Genomic DNA, 21,913 nt, shown 5'->3' on the forward strand with positions numbered 1-21,913 from the left:
CCAAGGCTTGCGTTTTCTGAATAACCTTTGACAGCAAGGGAACCGGAGGGAAGGCATATAGTACACTGGAGGGCCAATCGTGGACTAGTGTGTCCCTGGGTGACTCCCCCTGAGGGGGGATCAACGTGAAGTAGCTGCTGCATTTGGCATTGAGGGGGCTGGCAAAGAGGTCGCAGCAAGGCTGACCCCACCTGCGGCAGATCTGCTCCGCAACTTGACAGCTCAGGGACCACTCGTAAGGCATCAGAATAGCTCTGCTTAGCATGTCTGCGATCACATTAGACTTCCCCGGAATGTGCGTTGCAACCAGAAAACGTTGGGAAGACACTGCCCACTGCCACACTCGCATGGCCTCTCTGCAAAGGAGATAGGACTTGGTTCCTCCCTGCTTGTTCAGATACCACACCACTGACATATTGTCTGAGTGGATTGCAACAGTCCCGAGATGAAGAAAGCTCTGAAGTGCTTGCAACACTAGTAACACAGCTCTCACCTCCAGGACATTAATATGCAGATGCATCTCGTGCTCTTGCCATGTGCCTTGGACTGCCCTGCCTAGATAATGCTCCCCACACCCCATCTGGGAGGCATCCGTGGTCACCGTGGCAATAGGGGGAGCAGGAACGAAGGGCATTCCTGCATTCAGGTTGCTGGTGCGAAGCCACCAACTGAGATCCTGTTTGCACCTGTCCGTGAGTAGAATAGGGAAAGAAAGTGGAAGACGTTGGAGAGACCACTGGGCAAAAAGTAGCCACTGAAGGAGTCTCGTATGTAACCTTGCCAGAGGGACTAACATAATAGTCACAGCCATTGTCCCCAATAGTTGGAGGACCCATCTTGCCTTTGCTCTTCTCAGGGGGAGCAAGGCATGAACTTGTTGTTGTAGGACTCTGATTCTTTCCTGTGGTAGAAACGCCCGCATGAGGATGGTGTCTAGTTCTGAGCCTATCAAAATGACATGCTGTGAGGGCAACAAAGCAGATTTTTCCCAGTTCAACTTAAGGCCCAGCTGTTGACATAGGTTTATAGTAGCTACCCTGGTCTGAATTAGTAGATGCCTGGTGGTGGCAGTAAGGAGCCAATTGTCCAGATATGGAAACACTTGGAATCCCTGATGTCTCAAGTGAGCAGTCACCACTGCCATGCATTTGGTAAACACCCTGGGGGCTGTGGTGAGACCAAAGGGCAGAGCTCGAAACTGTAAATGACTGGCTCCCAGACGGAAGCGTAGGTGACTTCTGGATGCCCTGTCCATCTTGATGTGGTAGTAAACATCCTTGAGGTCGATGGAGCACATCCGCACTTCTTTTCCCAACAATAGGAGAATAGACTGCAATGTGACCATTCGGAACTTGGATTTTTGCACGTGGGTGTTCAATTGGCTGAGATCTAATATGGGTCTCAGGTCCCCTGTCCTTTTCGGCACCAAAAAGAATCTTGAGTAAGTCCCTAATCCAATCTGGTCTGAGGGGACATGTTGGATGGCTCCTTTTTCTAGCAGCTTTGAAACTTCTGAAGCTGCATAATCCCTTTGACTGGGTGGAACATCTGGGATTTTCTTGGTTGGAGGGGGATTTGATGAGAAGGAGATGACATATCCTCCGGAAATTATTCCTAGAACCCATTGGTCCTGGGTGATGTCTTGCCAGGCCTCTGGGTATAACGAGATTCGAACCCCGACTGGCTCCGGAAATGCACAGTCGGGCTTCCCATCAGGAGCGGCGGTAGGGCGAACCACGAAAGGAATCACGGGTCTCCCGAGTTGCGGGGGCCTCCTCTGCCTCTAGGGTGGTGCCTTCCAGAATAACCACCCCCTCCTCTGCCTCTGGAGGGGGGCTCACCTTGTGTACTAGGAAAAAACCTCTGTGATTTCTTGAACCACATTTTGCCACTCCTCTGTGCCTTGGGATAAAGCCTAGAGGGAAGGGAAAAACGGACTCCAACAGCAGACAGAGTTTTTCCCTCCTGCTCACACCTGGTGAGAGTGTCCTTCACCTTGGTTCCGAACAAAGAGGAACCATCGAAAGGGGCGTCGGTGAATAAAGACTTGAAGGCCTCCGCAAAATGACAAAGGCACATCCAGGCCTGTCTCCTAAGAGCAACTCCTGAACTTGCTGCCCTACTCGCTCCATCAGCTGCATATGAGATCAGCCTCATGGAGGAGTTAACGATGGAATTGAGGGTAGACATTTGAGCGTTAACCGCCTGAGTCACCGTCTCAGAAACGTTACTCGTGAGAGTATCTCCAAGCACCTTGAGGAGATCTCTCTGGAGCCATGTAAAGTGAGATAAATGATTCAGTGACTGCAAGGTAAAGGTCGCTGAAGAAAGAGTACGCTTCCCGTACCGGTCCATGGTCCTAGACTCCTTGTTAGGAGGATGGACGGTGGAAGACGTCTCGGCTAATTCCTTCTGAGTGGCCGCTGCCACCACCATGGCATCCACAGGGACTCCCTTGGACAGAAATTCCTTACCAGGAGGAACAGACAAAAATTTATTGGGTCTCCTGGGGACTGGTCCCACAGAGTCAGGGGTCTCCCACACTCTTCGACAGACCAAATCCAGAAGCTCGAAGGGTGGAGATACCCAGGAGGCGGAGGGCTGAGCACCAAAGACCTTCAGGAAGGCAGACTTCTCCTTGCAGGGGGCTTTGGATGGCCAGTCACCTCTGTTTCAAAATCTCTAGGATGTCAGAGAAAGAAACATCCTCAGAGGATGACTTGGGGGACCCCTCCGATTCCTCGAGGTCGGTGTCTAATGTGAAAGACTCATCCTGGGAATCCATGTGCTTCCTCTTGCACGTCTTCTTTCTGGGTGGCTCCTCAGGCAAGGACTCTGAGGGGCCCTCAGAAATGTGGGGACCACTCATGGGGGTACCCTGAGGCCTTGCGGCTCCGCTGTCTAGAGATAGATGGTGATCAGAGACCTGCACCAGTGTAGTAGGGGACAGAGTGACCAACTTGCATGATGCCGCTGATGACCTGGCCAGTGCACTCTGCATGGCCTCGAAGGCCGGCCCCCCCCCCCCCCCGAGTCCAAGGAGCGACCAGCCTCCAAAACCACGACAGGAGTCAGACTTCCCTGTGCCAAAGCACCGAGATGGACACTAGAACCGATAAGTGTCCTGAAGCCTCTCCCTCTGGTCCGACCAAAGAATCCTGAGTCCTGAATACCGTGGACGGCGCCGACGGGGTCGAAGCCGACGTCGGTACCGATAAGCCAGGAGGGGCTGTTGAAACTGACCTAGGGACATCACACGGAGCTGAGCACTCCGGCTCTGAAAGCTGAGATATCCTCGGAGGAAGAAGTATCGAAGCAGATTGAAGGATGGGCTCCGGAGCCGACTGGGTCGGAGCCGAGAACAATTTTGCCAAAACCAGTGACTGAAGGAGTCTCTGCACCACTCTAATTGACGTCCACATCTGATAAGGTCCTGGAGGATTTAGAGGATAGAGAGGGAGATAGAGACCTCCTCTCCGAAGGGGTCCCGCGAGGAGGTGATGCTGGCCTAATGCTAGGCGATTGGCTCCAAATAGGTTACAAAAAGATTGGTGCCGATGCTGGTTCCATAACCACAGACACTTCCTGCGGCCCCGAGGACAATGGAGCCGAGTATGTCAAAGCAGACTTTGCTATTTTCTCTGGTGGCTCCGAGGAGACTGATGGAGCCGGAGATCTCTTTTTAGATTTCGAAGATTTTGTCTTGGAGCTGGAAGCAGTTTCCAGATCCTCCTCGAAGGAGGGTTTCAGAAGTCCCTTCAAAATCAACTTATTCTTCCTTTCCTTAAGAACTCTCAGACTAAACGTATGACAGAAACTGCACGACTCCTGGAGATGGATTGCTCCCAGACAATACAAACAGACAGAATGTCCATCGGTAATGGACATTTTATAGCTGCACCTAGAGCACTTCTTGAAGCCCGAGAACTTGTGCTCCTTAGAATCTTTGGACATAGTAGCTACAACAAACACCGAAGAGAACAATAACCGACAACAGTACCAACGGTGAAACAGTCACAAGGCAGGAAAACATTACCACAAACGAGAAACTCAAGATCTCTAACTAAAACGATCCTTAGGCACAACACAGGAGGGGGAGACTAAAACCTCTAAATTAAATGGTTTTAGACCTGTAAAAAATATTTAACACTAGGAACAAGGGACAGACTAGGTCCTCTAATTGAAACGGGCCTAGCCCGTTGGAACAGCTAGTGGGATACCACAGAAAAAAACGATCAGACACAAAACTTTTTCACCATACAAGACCAGAACACACAATAGCTATTAAAATAGCTTTTTGATTGCAATCAGTTCTCTAATAATGAAGAAAAAAGGGTACTTTAGCCACAGCCAAGAGCAAGACCACGTCCGAGCTACACGAGCGGCAAATGAGATCTGGGGATATAGAGCAGTGCAGCATGGGATACCATCTTAGCCCAGCCAATAGAAAGACTTCGAGCTAGAAAAGCTTTGGCTGAGTCGGAGCCGACATTCGGCTCCGAAACCAGAGGTAAGAATGTAGGTGAGATTGGACTACATAACATCTTCCTTTTTTGCCCAAGTAAGGTATGGCCAAACACAGAAGCTTAAACACAGTCCAGGTATCAGCAGGTATCTGAAACTGGACTTTTCTAGCTTAGTAAGGTGGGAAAATAGCAAGTTTTTTTTTTTTTTTCCCAAGAAAATAGTAGAAACAAATGCAAAAACACTTACAGTGCAGTAATGGCTGTCACACTTGAGTGGGAAGCCAGTAACAGTTAAAAATAAGAAGTTATGTACCTACCATAACGTTCCATGTTAGTTGTCTTCTTTTCGCCTTCTTTCTTGTTGGATGGGTTCGGAGCCGATCCTCGGCTCCGACTCAGCCAATACTAAAGCTCGAGAGCTAATTCCACCGGCTCGAGGCTCCCCTATATCCCACAATGCTAGGCGGTAACTACTCAGATCTCGTTTGATAGCTAGATCAAGCAATTCTAGTCTCCATAGTATGGAGAAGGGTAACCCACCTCTATATAAACCAGAGTGTAAGGTATCCCAGACATAACAAAAGGGGAAATAGAGGTGGTAGAACATGTGGGAATGAAACTCTTCCAGAGGAAGATCACAAAATGAATTCCTATCAGTCTGTCCAGGCTTGGGGGAAGGAGGGTGCGACGCAAGAAAGAAGGCGAGAAGAAGACAACTAACATGGAACGTTATGGTAGGTACATAACTTCTTAATGTTAAGTCGTCTATCTCGCCTTCATTCTTGCTGGATGGGACCGCGTCCCTAGCACCTTATCCCGGGTGGCCTATCGGAACAGACACTTGAGAACAGTGGAACCAAAGTTGGCACGGTTTCTGGAGACCATGTTCAATTTGTAATGTGAAATGAAGGTATGAGGAGAAGCCCAAGTGGCTGCTGCACAAATGGAATCTATTGGCAGCCTGTCCTGAAAAGCTACGGATGTAGCTAACGCCCTAGTTGAATGAGCTCTAGGTCTTGAAGGTAGCTTTTAATGTCTGATCTCATAGAAGAAGGTAAATGTAGAGGTGAGCCATCTAGAAAGGGAAACTTTAGTAACTGGAAGGCCCGATTTGCCTTCCGCATATGAAAGAAAAAGCTGGTCAGATTTCCTGAATTGTTTAGTCCTGTCTAAATAATATCTAAGTTGGCGGTGAACATCCGGAAAATGTAGCTTTTGTTCCGACCTGTTGGAATAGTTAGGGAAAAAGACGGGGAGATCAACTGCTTGGTTTAGGTTTGTTTGAGAGGAAACCTTAGGTAAAAAGGATGGATTAGTACGGAGGGATACCCTATCTTTGTGAAACACTAAGTAAGGAGGGCGACTGCACAGAGCATGGAGTTCAGATATCCTTCTCGCTGAAGTTATGGCTACTAGAAAAAGTGTCTTCCATGAAAGCAACTTCAGGGAACATGAAGCCGCTGGTTCGAAAGGGGGAAGGATTAAGGATGCCAGAATCAAGTTCAAGTCCCATTGAGGCGGGGATCTTTGATTGGAGGTTTGAGAAGAAAAACGCCCCTTAAAAAGGCTTTGCAGAGCTTGTGAGCCATGATGCTAGACTCCAAGACACCTACATGATAATTAGATACAGCAGCCAACTGAACTCTAATGGTAGATGAAGAAGAGCCTAAATGAAAGATTTCTGCTAGAAAGTCTAGAATAGACTGGATAGGTGCAGTGAAGGGATCTATATTTTTTGATGTTGCCCAAAAGGAGAAGCGTTTCCATTTGCTATTATAAATCTTCTGGGTAGAAGATTTATGAGAGGCTATCAAGATATCTCGGACTGAGCAAGATATTAAGGGAAGCCTGGCTAAGGTCGGAATCGGAGAAACCACGCTGTGAGGTTGAGAGAATGAAGAGATTGGTGCAGCTGGCCCGATTGGTGGGTCAACAGATCTGGCACTGGGTCCAGATGCCAAGGCTGCTCCAAAAGGTAACGATGAAGGAACGGAAACCATATCTGTCGAGGCCAGTAAGGGGCAATGAGGATCATTGTCACTCTTAAGGTGGTGGCTTTCTGAAGTAGTTGAGTTATCAGTGGAAAAGGGGGAAAGGCATACAGAAGTCCCCGGGGCCAATCGTGGACTAGAGCGCCTCTGGTGGGATGGCCTGGTAATGGGAAGAGAGTGAAGAAGTCATGACACTTGCTGTTTTGGGGAGTGGCAAAAAGATGGCAGCAAGGCTGGCCCCATCGTTGGAACACTTCTTCCAGTACTGATTTCTTCAGAGACCACTCGTGGGGCATGAGAATTGCCCTGCTCAACTTGTCTGCAATCACGTTGGACTTCCCGGGAATGTGCGTTGCTACCAGAAAACGCTGAGAAGAGATCGCCCATTGCCAAAGTCTGAGTGCCTCTCGACATAAGGGGTATGATCTGGTTCCGCCTTGTTTGTTGATGTACCACACTACGGACATGTTGTCTGCCTGAATTGCAATAGTCCCTGTGGGAAGAGAGTCGTGAAGGGCTTGCAACGCTAAAAGCACTGCTCTCATCTCTAAGACATTTATGTGCAAGTGGCACTCGAAAGGTTGCCACGTGCCCTGGACTGTCCTGCCCTGATAATGCCCCCCCCCCCCCACCCGATCAGGGAGGCGTCTGTTGTCAACGTGGCGACTGGGGGGGGGGGGGAGTGAAGGGTCTTCCTTGGAGAACCTGAGGTGATGTGATCCACCAAGACAGTTGATTCTTGCATGATTGAGTTAACAATATGGTGTGGGACATCGAGAGCTGTTGGAAGGACCATTGAGTAAACAGCATCCATTGGAGGATCCTCATGTGGAAGCGAGCTAAGGGGAGAAGGGGGATAGCTGCTGCCATGAGTCCTAATACCTTCAAAACTAGTCTGGCTTTGACTTTGTTGCATTGTAAGAGAAGGTAAACTTGTTTGCGGATGTCTGACGCTCTCTGCTCTGTAAGTCTGGCTGAAAGATTGAGTGTGTCTAATGTGGCGCCTATAAAGATAATAGATTGACAAGGCGACAAGGCAGATTTTTCGAAATTTATTGAAATGCCTAGAGCTTGGCAAGTTTGGATAGTGAAGTCTCTGGATAGAAGTAGTTGATGTCTGGTGGTGGCAGTAAGGAGCCAGTCGTCTAAATATGGAAACACCTGGAATCCTTGACGTCTCAAGTGAGTCATGACCACTGCCATGCATTTGGTAAACACGGGGCTGTAGTGAGACCAAAGGGCAGGGCTCTGAATTGATAGTGACTGGCTCCCAGCCTGAAGCGGAGAAATCTCCTGGAGCGTCTGTTCATCTTTATATGGTAGTATGCGTCCTGAAGATCTATCGAGCACATCCAATTGTCCTGACCCAAGAAGGGTAGAATGGACTGTAGCGTGACCATCCAGAATTTTGTTTTTCTGACATACTTGTTTAAGTTGCTGAGATCCAGTATGGGTCTCCAGTCCCCTGTTTTTTTTTGGTACCAAAAAGAATTTGGAGTAGATTCCGGATCCTTGTTGGTGTGCTGGGACTGATTGGATAGTAGCTTTGAAATTTCTTGTGCTGCCTGTTCCCTTAGACTGGGTGGAACGTCTGGAAAGGATCCTTTGGGTTGGGATGGAATGTGAATAAAGGGAATTTTGTAACCCTCGGATATGATCGACTGTACCCATTTGTCTTGTGTAAGGGAAAGCCAGGCTTTTGGATACAGGGATAATCTTCCCCCGACTGCCTCCGAAGGTGGACAGCCGGGCAGCACCTCAGAGATGCTGAAAGGGTTTATCAGAGAAAGTTTCTCTGCTACCTTGGTTTTGCAGACCTCCTCTACCTCTAGGGCGGCATCTATTGTTATTCCCCCCTCTGCCTCTAGAGGGGAATCGACCTTCTGCGTCAGATGAGACTCCCTGGGTTTGTTTGCGGAACCACATCTTTCCTCCCCCTCTGATCTTTGGGATAAGGCCTAGAAGGGGTAGAAAAATGGACTCCCACGCAGAGAGAGTCTTACCTTCCACCTCGCACCTAGTCAATGTATCCTTCACCTGAGGACCAAACAAGGATGATCCATCAAAGGGGGAATTGGTGAAGGATGCCTTGAAAGGGTCCGCAAAGTTGCACAGCCACATCCAGGCGTGACGTCATAGGGCAACGCCTGTGCCTGCGGCTCTACTCGCCCCATCCGCAGCATATGAGATAAGCCACATGGAGGAGTTAACGATGGAGTTCAGGGTTGCCAACTGGGAGTTCATTCGGTCTTGGAACCCCTCAGCTGTTGGATCCTTTACCTCTTCACTCATATCCTTGAGTAAATCTCTCTGGAGACGAGTGAAGTGACATAAGTAGTTCAGCGACCACATTGAAAAGGTCGCTGATGAGAACATCCGCTTACCGTACCTGTCCATGGTCCTAGATTCCTTATTAGGAGGATGGACAGGTACCGAAGGATCGGCTAACTCCTTCTTAGTGGCTGCGGCCACCACCATGGCATCGACGGGGACGCCTTTAGATAAAAAATCTTTATCTCTAGGGGCAGTAATAAACTTAGACGGCTTCCTCGGGTGGGTTCCATTGAATCAGGAGCCGTCCAGGCCTTCCTTGCCACCACTTCCATAAGGGGGTCAAAGGGAGGGGACACCCAGGAGGTAGAAGGGTGAGAGCCGAACGCCTCAAGGTACACTGACTCATCCTTTGAAGGGTTAAGGGCTGGCCAGTTCCCCCTCTGTTTCAGGATCTCAAGGATGTCAGCAAAGGAGACATCCTCAGAGGGGGATCGAGGGGAACCTTCAGATTCCTCTAAGTCAGTGTCAGAGGTGATAGACTCAGGGGAGTCAATGTGCTTCCTCTTGCACTGCCTCTTCCTAGGGGGTTCTCCTACCGGGTCAGGACAGGCCTCGGAAGAGGAGGAAATTCCCAATGGGGAAACTTGAGGTGTTGGCTCTCTGCGGTCTGAAGCAAGGGTGTGGGTAGAAATCCCCGCATGCACTGATGATGGAGGGGCTGACGGAGCCGACTGTGGGGCAGACACTGGTTCTAGCACACTCAGCATGACCTCGAAGGCACCCCTATCGTGCAAGGCCGGAGGTCCCCGCTCCGAAGAGACCAGGACCCCCCCGGCACTGACAGGGACGGCTCCGAGGCCGATGTCGGAGCCGAACTCACCAGCGCCGAAGCACCGAGAGGGACAGCGGGGTCGGACAAGGGTCCGATGCCACTCGCCCCCTCGGAGCCGAAGAGGGAAGCTCAGAGCCAAGATCCCTCCAAAGAGGAGATCGGAGCAGACGACGGAGCCGAAAGGGAAGGTATCGGATCTGATGCACTGACAGTCATGGCTCCAATGAGCCCTGGCTCCGAGCTCAAAGGAGTCGGAGGAGGAACACAATGAGGGACAGAAATAGCCACTGACTGATGAGTCGGGCTATGAAGCATTTGGGCCAGTGCCTCGGACTTGAGAAGTCTACTCACTACCCTTTGCAAATCGTGGTCAGATAGCCTGGAAGACCGTGAGGAATGCAATCCATGGCTCCGCTCCGAAAGAAGAGGGGATCCTGGTGCCGAGTGAACGGAGCCGATGGAGGGAGACCTAGATCTCTTTCTTAAAGGTTGCTCCGATAAAAGTATCGGAGCCAACTGAGTCTTATCAGCCTCGGCTCCGGCCGGAGCCGAGGTAATAGTATGAGGCTTGGAAACATCGGCTCCAGCCAGAGCCGATGTCGAAGCAGTTTTGATGCTTCCAGAGGACGGCTCTGAAGCCGGAGCAGACTGTCTGGAAGTCTTAGAAGGCTTCCCCGACACAGACTGGGTCGGGGGTCCTTCAGGCTTTAATAAGCCACGCAAAATCGATTTATTTTTGCGTTCCTGCAGGACTCTAGGGCTGAAACCATGGCACACAGCACATGGGTCCTGCAGGTGCAAAGGGTCCCAGGCAATACACACAAGAAGTGTGACCGTCTGTCAGAGACATTTTCTGACAGCACGAGTCACACTTCTTGAAGCCTGAGACCTTGGAGTCCTTAGACGTAGTAAAGGCCTAAGTAATAAAAACACACACACACACACACACACACACACACACACGCCTTCAAGAAAATATAAAATTCCAGTCACATTAAAGGACTAGGAGAAGTAGGGGAAGGGGCCTAAGGCCTAAAGTTAAAAGGGAATAAAGGGAGGGATTATGGGCAAAAGAGGTGAATCGATTCAAGGAAAAGATAATTAAAACTAAAAGTTATACTAAGAAAGTAATAGGGGTCTAAAGATTGTGAAAATAGAATAATTTTTCACTAACCTGCCAGAGCCGGTACAAAAAGCACCTTGTCAGCTAAGCGGCAAACGAGATCTGAGTAGTTACCGCCTAGCATTGTGGGATATAGGGGAGCCTTGAGCCGGTGGAATTAGCTCTCGAGCTTTAGTATTGGCCGAGTCGGAGCCGAGGATTGGCTCCGAACCCATCCAGCAAGAATGAAGGCGAGATAGACAACTTAACATTACAATTTAAAACAAAAAAACGGATTTTAAAGTGCAGGCACAAATAAATGCAATTTCAGTGTAAAATGAGTGTTCTGAGAAACAATAAATGCCAGAAAACGAGCGTTTAGGCGGAAATAGCAATAAGCAACAAGAAAAAACAAAAAAATGGTACTTAAACACTGCAAAGTCTCTCCTTTTGTCTCTCTGGCATTGTAGGTCTCTGCAGGACACCTGGGCAGGATCTGCTGAGCTTATACAAACACAAAAAACATGCAAATGCAGTTTTTATATCAGAAAGATTAAAGAGAGAGAAATTAGCCTAAAATGGCCAATAAAACTACAGTTTCTGGGCAGAAACCACTCTTCCAAGGGCAGGTAGGCTGTTCAGAGCTCCCCACTCTCACTGGTGAACAAAGAAACTTCTTTTTTGCCCAAGTAAGGTATGGCCAAACACAGAAGTTTAAACACAGTCCACGTATAAGCAGGTATCTGAAACTGGACTTTTCTAGCTTAGTAAGGCGGGAAAATAGCAAGATTTTTTTTGTTTTTTTCAAGAAAACAGTAGAAACAAATGCAAAAACACTTTTATAGTGCAGTAATGGCTGTCGCACTTGAGTGGGAAGCCAGTAACAGTTAAATATACAATTTACAACAAAAAACGAATTTTAAAGTGCGGGCACAAATAAATGCAATTTCAGTGTAAAATGAGTGTTCTGAGAAGAAATAAACACCAGAAAACGAGTGTTTAGGCAGAAATGGCAATAAGCAACAAGAAAAACCAAAAAAATGGTACTTAAACACCCCAGAGTCTCTCCTTTTGTCTCTCCCGCGTTGTAGGTCTTTGCAGAACACCTGGACAGGATCTGCTGTGCTTCCTGTTTAGATTCAGAATTGTGAATCTCATCAGGAAAAGAGGAGTCCCTCTTTCTTTCACCAGAAACTATTTTACAAGAAGGATCAATAGCCTGAATTAAACCCTGAGCCAGACAAGCTTGGTTTTTGGTTTCTTTTTGACAGGAAAAATGGAGCCAACCATGTTACTAAATGACAGCAGCAGCAGCTTCCCTAGGGATGAGTTCAGCATTCTGACACAGCAGGGTAACAGTCCCTATTCCCTCTCCCAGGACCGATGAGTGGCTCGCTTTTGCCCACTGAGGGGACTCCAACAGTCACAAAGGACATGGCTAACCCCTGCTCTGCTAGTGGCTGTAAGTGCTACACCAGAGGGATCTGGGGTAAAAGATGAGTGGTCTCAGGTACAACAAATGGTCACAGCAGAATCACCCATCTTCGACTGAAGCAAATTGATAGCCTGCTGTGATGGCAAAGGCTGTTTGCTTAATTTTTTCTTTTTGTAGCTGGAAATCTGACCAACTGTAGGATCTGTAGTGTGTCTGTTCCATGGTCAAGCTGAAAATGGTGCCGCTTTCCTGGGGAAGACAAGTAGAAAATGCCAGTAAACACTACCAGTCTACAAAAGTTACTTTTTTTTGAATGAAAAATATAATAAAAAAGCATTTTAAAACAATATGCCAGCCATATGAAAGTAAAATAAACAATTTATTCACAGAAAGATTTTTTCAGTTACTTTATTCCACATTTAAACTGACAAGAAAATGAATGCTCTGTTTAAAAGTACGTTATAATTTCATGACAGCCTGTTAAAACACAGCACTCCTAGTTTTAAAATAGGGTTCCTGAAAACGAAAGGGATAAAACAGCAACACAAATGTTGTTGTTGTTTGTATTCCGGCTTTTTCCAGTAAGGGGTCGCCAAAGCGGAACTCCGGTCCGCTAATGATTGGCAGTAGATTTTTATGAAACACCGAGGTGCCAGCTCGACGCCAAACCTTCAACGAAGGCATGCCCATTTACGCACGCATGTTTTTCGAAACGCTACCCAACTGTGGGGAGGACATGTAGACTCCACACAGAAGGCACTCCCAAGTCAAGCCGAGAATCGAACGGGAGAACCTCTTGCTGTGAGGTAACAACGCAAATAAAAAAATATATATATATATATATATATATATATATATATATGTATGTATATATATATATATATATATATATATATATATATATATATATATATATATATATATATATATTACCCCAAAGGGAACTCACCTGCCCAGCAAAAGAACACAAGCTGATGGTTGATCGGTGGTAGTAAAGCTCCGAAGGGTTTTGCGCTCAAAGTTTTCTTTTAGTCAGCTCAGCTCAAGCTGCCTGACAGTTTGGGCATGTAGAAGGTGCCTTGAAGCTTTTGAAGCTGGGCAGCTGTTATATCCTTAGTAGGATATAACCCACATAGCTAAGAGTACTGCAGTAGTGATCAATATGAACATCTGATTCTGAGAACAAGTTCCACTCTGAATGTGCACATGCATAGTAAACATACCTATGGGAAATGTGGTGGATCATCAGTTCATGTATGGTGCCATCTTTAGGATGTGGAAGGAAACCAGGACACCGGTCAAAATAGATGGACAGAACTCAATTTTCAGCCAGTTAAGATAACTGATTAGCCATATAACAGCAAATGCAGTCACATTAAAAGCCTTACTTCGGTAAGTTCAGGAAATTCCTCCTCTTGTCTGGGTTTTTCCTCCTTTTTTCTTTCTTCTTCACGTATTGTAGCAGGAATCTCTTTTTCCAAAGGCACCCGGAGTTTCAGTTCAACTGACCTATGTTTTCGAGGTTCCTCTTCTTCCAGTCTCTGTAATGAGTGAAAATAATGAAGTGTTTATATGGAAGGAAAGAAAAACGTTAATGGGTTAAAGTATTTTCAGCCCATAGAGTAGAATGGTGTTTTTGACCATGGTTCTGATTCTAACCTGTTTTTGAAGGCGAAGTGCTAATGCCTCCTGTTCTTCTATCTGTTTTTGTCTCTGCCGAGCCCGTGAATCATACATACTGGTTCTGCAAATCCAAGGGAACAAGACAATATGTTAAACACAAGGAATGCTGTAAAAAAAAAAAAAAGCACATTTGACTGCTGAAGTTCATTTCCCAATACTCTCCAAAGCTACTGGCATGCATTACACATAAATGTAAAATTTGCTACTCTGAAAAAATATCATAATCCAGTTTTAAATGTTTATTTAAGAAATACAGTCCATGAAAAAGAATAAAACATGTAATGATAATGAAAGAATAAATTAATTAAACACATCCCATGACACTGCAAGAGGAATAAGATGGTTGTGATAGTGAAATAATAAATTAACAATACTACCAAATACATTTCATCATGAACTGTTCTGGCAAGAGAAAAAAAATCTAATTTTTCTAAACACATTTAAATTACTTCCAACAAATCACAAATGTACACAATTTTTCTGTATTATGTCCCAAAGGGCCAGCAGACTTGTTTTGCTAGTGTGTGAGCTTGAGTGGGGATGGAAAATAAACAATGTTATTCTATCAGTTGAACTACACAGAGAACCCTACTTTGTGGATCAGAAACTGGGTTCATCCTCACTTTTGTTCCAATCTGACACTGTTTAAAAGACTTACCACCTAGTACATACAAACAGGGTGAACACAGCCTTAGGGGTCTACTTCAGAAGACTGACAAACCAAAAGACTGAATCCCAAAATAGTGAAAACATTTTTAATGCAGGGGCAAGCCTCCCTGCACCCCTCTTGTTGGGGGCTGCCCCCCCGCTAATTATACATACCAACTCCAAGATCGCACAACAGTGGAAAAGTGGCAAATTCCATTCTTCAGTATTTTGAGATTCAGTCTTTTGGCTTTTCAGTCTTCTGAAATAGACCCGCATGAGGATACCAAATGGTCACAGGCTCAGAAGGCTCGTGACTTAAGTACATTACTCTCAAAAAAGGTCCAGCTCTTAACAGTTTCCGACAAAACAGTAATATCTGGCAAAGGTATGAAATGAGGAAAGTGCAAGCATCAAAGATATCTCAATGGAGACATATTTGATGCATACACTGGAACCAGCCAGTTCTCTGGTGGGGTGGTCTTAGATCACACTGTCGTTCAACAGGTGATCTGTGACATAAGAATACAATTGGTAATCGGCTTAAACACTGTTTCTTGATCACTGCCATCCCAGCCCTCCTCAAAGCAAAACAGATGAACAGATGCCCAGTCTTCAAAAACTTGTACATTCACTTCAAATAAAACTGGAGCAGGTGGTGGACATGCAGGGTGGGAAGGGCTTTATCTTTCCAAATTTCCACTCCATGAAAAAAAAATGGAAACTAATTATGAATAATGTGCTTCAGGGACAATCTGAAAACCACTAGTAGGAGGGAATATGGGTTAGCCCTGAGCAGCATGGAGATCTGAAAGACTAGAAGTTTGCAGCCTCAGTAACTCAACAGGGAACACACTTGACTTTACTGCAGAAGGCTGTGGGTTCTATTCCTAAAACCAGGTAGTTGGATTAATACTGACACTACAGTGCAGCATAAGGGAGGTGACTGCACTCCTGGGTGTGCTTTCTTTCAGGGACATTAAACCGAGGCTTCAACTGCTCCAGTCAGTGGTAGCTCTGGTGGATGTAAAAGATCCCAATACACTTATTTATTTCCAATTTGATTACCAGGGAAGTCCACTGGGCCCAGAGACCCCATTTTCAGTGGAGGCCCAGGGAGAAAAGCCCCATGAAACAGATTACAGTAAAGATAGTCCAGTAAAAATAAAAGTACAAGTACAAATACATATCAAATAATACAAAGTGCGAGCAATGTTGCCCATAGTGGAAAAATATCGTGCAGATACATTTTAAAAAAACTCACACAGTTAAAGTCAAAAGCTAATTACAATATTTGCAGAGTGTGAAAGAAAGTACAGTTCTGTACCTACCATAAATGTAGATGTCCGATAGGTATGCATCTGCAGTCATCACACATGGGTTTGTCCTGCCTCAGGCAGCCCTTCGGTCGGCTGGATTCCAAAGTCTGGGTCCGGCGTCGGCTGATGTCACCCCCTCCCCGACGTCAGAGCGCCTGGGGTATAAAAGCGTCAGCCGACGCCATCTTCCTCAGTTTTTCTTGCCCCAGATACCAGGTGCCCTCTAAGGAAGGCTAAACTTGGAGAAATGCAATAAATTCCAAACATGCACAAAAATATATACATAAATAAAAACAAATACACCATAATAGATAACCCCAGCTAGCTATGAGAGGGGAATGTACCCAAGAAATACCACAGAGGGGAAGGAGGGAGGGTAAACCTGACTGCAGATGCATACCTATCGGACATCTACATTTATGGTAGGTACAAAACTGTACTATGTCCTTCAAGGATGCATCTGCAGTCATCACATATGGGTAGAATACCATAGCCAATCTGGGGGTGGAGGATCTATGTAAAGGATGGTGTAGCTAAAGTGCCCTGCAGGACTGCCGTAGCAAAGCCTGCTCTGGATCTGGAATATAAAGGTAAGTTGTAATGCTTGGAAAATGTATGCATGGAGCTCCATGTAGCAGCTTCTAAAATGTCCTTGGTAGCCACCCCTCTTAAGAAGGCTGTGGAGGTGGCTGTGGCTCTGGTCGAATGAGGTCTAATGTTAGCTGGCACAGTTTTTCCATGAAAGGAGTAACAGAAACAAATGCAATTCCCTATCCATTTTGAAATTGTCTGTTTTGAAATTGCTTTTCCTTGTGCACCAGCAGCATATGCTACAAACAACTGGTCAGTTCTTCTGTAATTTTTTGTTCTGTCCAAGTAGTAGCGCAACTGTCTGTGTATGTCCAGGGTGTGCAGAAGCTTTTCCCCTTTGTTTTGTGGATTTGGAAAGAAGGTAGGCAGGTGAATAGCTTGGTTTAATGAGACCCTAGATACCACCTTTGGCATAAATGAAGGATTGGTTCTCAATGAGACTCTGTCTTGATGAAAAATAAGAAATGGCTGAACTGCCATGAGGGCCTGTAACTCAGATACTCTTCTTGCTGAGGTTATGGCCAGAAGGAAGGCAGTCTTCCAAGAGAGGAACTGTAGTTCTGCAGATGCTGCTGGTTCAAAGGGAGGCAGTGTTAGTTTTTCCAACACGAAGTTAAGGTCCCAAGTAGGCAGTGGTGGTTTTCCTTGGAGGATTGATGTTTTTAATTCCTCTTAGAAACTGTCTTAGCAGAGGACGAGAGAAGACAGGTGGATCAGTATTGTACTCTGCAGAAATTGCTGAAGCATGAATTTTAATGGAAGAGTAAGACAGGCCACTGTGGAGCATTTCTGCTAAATATTCCAGGATGTGCGCCATGTTCATAACTGTTGCATCTAGGCCCTTTGAGGTGCTCCAGGTGTGAAATCTTTTCCATTTTGCTGAGTATGCCTTTTGTGTGGCAGGCCTGTGAGCTTCCATGATGATATCCTTCACTCTCTTGGATAGCTTATCCTGGTGATGAGTCAAGGTATTTTCCAGGCAGCTAACTGTAATGTTTTCAGGTTGGAATGCAGAGCTTTGTAATTGTGCTGTGTCAGGAGAAGCGGCCATTGTGGCAGAATCCATGGTTTTGTCCGTGACATGCTCTTTAGCAATGGGTACCAGTGCTGTCTTGGCCAGTCCGGAGCTATCAGAATCACTCTTGGCTGCTCTGCCCTGATCTTCAGTAAGATCTTGGTCATTAATGGAAGAGGTGGGAATGCATACACTGTTAGAGCTCTCCAGCCGAAAGAGCTTTCACTTTCCACTTTCCATGCTTGTGGGTGGTATGTCCTTGTGCAGAATTTGTCCAGCTGATGATTGTGTGGGGAGGCAAAGAGGTCTATGTCCGGTCTCCCCCATGATTGTGTTATCTGATAGAAGATGTCTGGGTGCAGCATCCATTCGTGTGCATCCATGATGTTCCTGCTTAAGCTGTCCGCCAGTATATTGTCCTTTCCTTGTACAAACTGGGATTGCAGCTGTATTTTGAGAGTCAGGGAAAGTTCCCATAGATTCATTGCCAGTCTGCAAAGAGGGTAGGAATGGGTGCCTCCTTGCTTGTTTATGTACCACATAACTGTAGTGTTGTCTGTCCTTATTAGCAGGTGGCCTTGATGCAGAAATAACTTGAAGGCCTCGACTGCATGTATCACTGCCAGCATTTCCTTTTGGTTTATGTGCATGCGTAGCTCTTTTTGTGACCATAGTCCTTGAATGCATCTTCCTTCCATGTGCGCTCCCCATCCATGGTCTGAAGCGTCCGTTGTAATGGTTTGGCTGGCTATTGGTTTGCTGAAGGGCAAACCCCTGTTTGACTGGCTTGCTTGAGCCCACCACAGAAATTCCCTTTGAAGGCATGGGATGAGTGGTATCAAAGCTTCCAAGCTGTGACTGTGCTGAGTCCATAAACTCCTTAGGTACCATTGGAGTTTCCTCATATGTAGCCTTGCTTGAGGAATCAGAAGAATGCAAGAAGCCATGTAACCCAGGGCCTGCAGGATTTTCCTTGCAGTCAGCTGAGTTTGTCTTGACAGGTTTTTGAAGTAATCCGGTAGTTGGTTTTGTTTTTCTTCTGTGAGGAAAGCCATTTGGGTGGTTGTGTCTAGATCCACACCCAGAAAAGTTATACTTTGGGATGGTACAAGTCTTGACTTGTGAATGTTGACTGTATATCCCAAGGCCTGAAGAAGACAGATGGCATAATTCAAGTGTTTTACCAAAATTTGTTGGCTGTCCGCTTGTATAAGGCAGTCATCCAGATACGGGTATATTTGCATCCCCTGAAGTCTGCAGTGTGCAATTACTGATGCCAGGCATTTCGTGAATACTCTGGGCGCAGTAGATAAGCCAAAGGGCAATGCTGAGAATTGATAATGCTCTGAACCTGCAAGAAATCTGAGGTGTCTTCTGCAGCTTTGTCTGATAGGGACATGCAGGTATGCCTCCTTGAGGTCCAGAGTTACCAGCCAAGACCCCTTGCCCAGCATGGGAAGGAGTTGCTGTAGAGTCAGCATTTTGAATTTTGGCACAATGAGATAAGTATTTAGTGCGGACAAGTCAAGAATAGGCCTCCATTGCTTTTCTTTTCTTGGAACAAGGAAAAGTCTGGAATAAAATCCTTGGCCTTGTTCTGCGAGAGGAACCTTTTCTATTGCTTTCATTTTCATTAAGTTGAAGATTTGTTTCAAAGCTTCTGCCCTTTGATTTGGTGGCAGGTCTGGCATGCCTTTTCTTTTCGGTAATGTGTGGAAATGGAACCTGTATCCTTTGTCTATTATTTGTAGTGTCCATTTGTCCCTTGTAATAATGTGCCAATTTTCTGAAAATAAGGAAAGCTTTCCGCCCAAAGGTGCTTCCAATTGAGCCCTGGTTGGCGGTGTCAAAGTAAAGTCATTGAGTCTGTCCTTGTGCAGCAGTTGTAGGCCCTGCACTACCTCTCTGGTTGGGATGCTGCCATTGACGTCCTCTGTAGGAGCCTCTAGCTTGCCCTCTACCTCTGGCACGCCTGTTCTTGCCTCTCTGAAATCTGTCTGTGTCTGGAAAGGACCAGTTCTTGGAAGGCCAATTTCTGCTGAATCTTGGTGGTTGGACTTGCATGAAATCTTTGACTGTTTGTACAGATTTTGCCTTTTCTTCAATTTTCTTTAAGACCTCCTGAGCAGTGGAGCCAAATAACTTTTGCTTTTCCAGTGGAGCATCCAGAAGCTTTGCTTTAACATGGTCTGGCAGAGATTGTTCCTTCAGCCAAGCATGCCTACGTATGACTGCACCTGTCATAGCTGACCTACATGAAGCTTCCAATGCATCATAACCACACTGCAAGAAATGGTTGCTAACCTGTTGAGAGTTATATAACAGATCCTGAAGTGATTTGCGATCTAGGGGTTCAGGAGAAGACAGCTTTTTATGCAATTCATCTAACAAATATTCTTGGTACTGTATCATATGAAATTGACAGTTTAAAGCCGTCATAGAAAGGGTAGCAGAAGTATACACTTTTTTTATCCCATCGCTCTAAAGCCCTGGACTCCCTTTCAGAGGGGAGTGGATTTTTGTAGTGACAGCTGCAACCCCTTTAGGGCCCTGGGAAATAGTTTCTGGATCAGCAGTGTGGGCCTTGTAAAGGAAAAGTTGTGATTCCGGGACCCTGTAGTACCTATCGGGTTTGGCAGGAGCCGGAGGGAGAGTGTCAGGGGTTGTGCTAGATTCAGAGTACACATCATCAATGACATTCAAAACAGGGGGAATAGCCAAAGGTCTATGCTGAGGCAAATGCAAGAATGTCCTTAATCTCTTCCTGGAATCAGAGAATTCCTGGCCCTGCCATTGGAAATGCTCCCGCATAGTGTGCAGAGTTTCCCCAAAAGACAGTTCTTCAGGAGGGGAAGCCGAAGGGATAGATTCCTCTGCATCTGAATCCTCGTAGGCCGGAAAAGCCTCCTCCTGGTAGTCCGAGAGAGCAGAGCCATCAGAGGCCTCATCTGAGGAGAGGGGATCAGAGGGCTCAACCCTGGGCCTTTTTTCTGTAGGAGGTTGAGAGCCCCTGTCCGGATGAGGCTGAGAGCTCCTAATTAATGAAATAAGGTCCTCTGCTAGACTAAGGATCTGAGAACCTGTAGTGGGTCCCTGAGGGATAACCCTGGGAGGTACAGATTTTGAGTGTTTAGCAGCTTTAGCTCTAGAGAATGCCTTAATAGACATGGATGCAGGAGGCCTGGCTGCACCACGTGCTGGTGTAGTTTTGTCTAAGGGAATGGTGTCGGAAGGTTCCTGGGCACCAGATTCCAATGGAGATTCAACAACCAATACAGTAGTGGCCTCCGGGGCCGAGGTTGTCGGTTGTACGGTTTCGGTGGACGGTAGTACCAAGGACTCTGTTTCAGCCGAGACCGAGACACTCGCGGTAGGCCTGGCCATGGTTTCAGCCGAAACCGCGGACCGCGTGTGTCGGTCCTTCCGTTTCTGTATTAAATGTGAAGTCGGAGTCTCCGACGGCATTTTGTAAGCAAAACTAGCCCCCAAAAATTCCTCTGCAAACTCCGACCGACGTCTTAGAGTGCGTCGGTTGAAGGAAGCATAGGCAGAACAGGCCGAGACGTCGTGGTCTGGGCCTAGGCAAGGTAGGCAGTAAGAGTGGAAATCCCTACGAGGTATTTGTTTCCCACAAGTTGAGCAATTATTAATTTTATCTGACATCGGCTGAGGCAAGAAAGAGTCCCCAACGGGGTACTTAGCTTTTGAAGTCTTCGGTTTAGCTGAATTACAGGAGCTGGCCGACCGGCACTTGCGAACTGCTTCTGCTTTGGGCACCACGCGGCAAGAAAGACTGAGGAAGACGGCGTCGGCTGACACTTTTATACCCCAGGCACTCTGACGTCGGGGAAGGGGCGACATTAGCCGATGCCGGACCCAGACTTTGAAATCTGGCCGACCGAAGGGCTGCCTGAGGCAGGACAACCCATATGTGATGACTGCAGATGCATCCTTGAAGGACATCATATGGGAATTAGCTACAGAAGGTCATAGCCAGCTATAAGGTGCTTGGGAACTCAGGTGGATATCCTCCCAGGGGCTTTTGTTAAAGAGTTCTAGGTAGGGAGAATGCAGTTACATTTCCATTTGGAGGAGAGGTAGGTGTAAAGCTGAGTTTTGAAGTTGTTTGTGTTTGACATTGTCCTTAGTGTGGAAGGGAGAGACTTCCATTGCTTACCTAAGGAGAAGGAGAGGAGAAGTTGTCCAGCAGGACGTTTAGGTTTGTGGACAGTAATTAAGTTTTGGTGTTCAGATCTGAGAGTTCTATTTGGGGTGTATGGGGGAAGGATGTCAGTTAGAGTGGGGCATTTGGTTGGATTAAATATTAGTCTATGTGCTGTAGTGAGCTGGAGGAAGTCCAGGTAATTTGTGAATTCTAACCAGTTGAGGGATTGGAGGGTAACACAGTGATAAGTGGAATGTTTGGCTTTGTTGGCAAATTTAGAAACTTTGTTACAACAGCTTTCAAGTTTGGAAGTGATGGAAGTGGATAGGTTAGTTAGTAGCAGGGTGCGGTACAGAAGGGAGGGAAGGAGGTAAGAGGAGGCCAGAGTATGCCTG

General features: G+C 46.6%; 1 protein-coding gene across 1 annotated transcript in view; it reads right to left on the reverse strand.

Annotated features, from left to right (window-relative positions):
• LOC122811561 (sentrin-specific protease 1-like) overlaps nucleotides 1-21,913 on the reverse strand; it is a gene marked incomplete in the record, with an annotated part of 1,729,916 nt that overhangs the window by 447,185 nt on the left and 1,260,818 nt on the right. The window contains 2 exon segments of the mRNA XM_044083479.1: nucleotides 13,489-13,641; nucleotides 13,760-13,844. Coding sequence (XP_043939414.1) covers nucleotides 13,489-13,641; nucleotides 13,760-13,844 — 238 coding nt within the window.

The sequence above is a fragment of the Protopterus annectens genome, chromosome 9.part0 (genome assembly GCF_019279795.1).
Source record: "Protopterus annectens isolate FY-2018-M chromosome 9.part0, PAN1.0, whole genome shotgun sequence".
Lineage (NCBI taxonomy): Eukaryota > Metazoa > Chordata > Ceratodontiformes > Protopteridae > Protopterus > Protopterus annectens.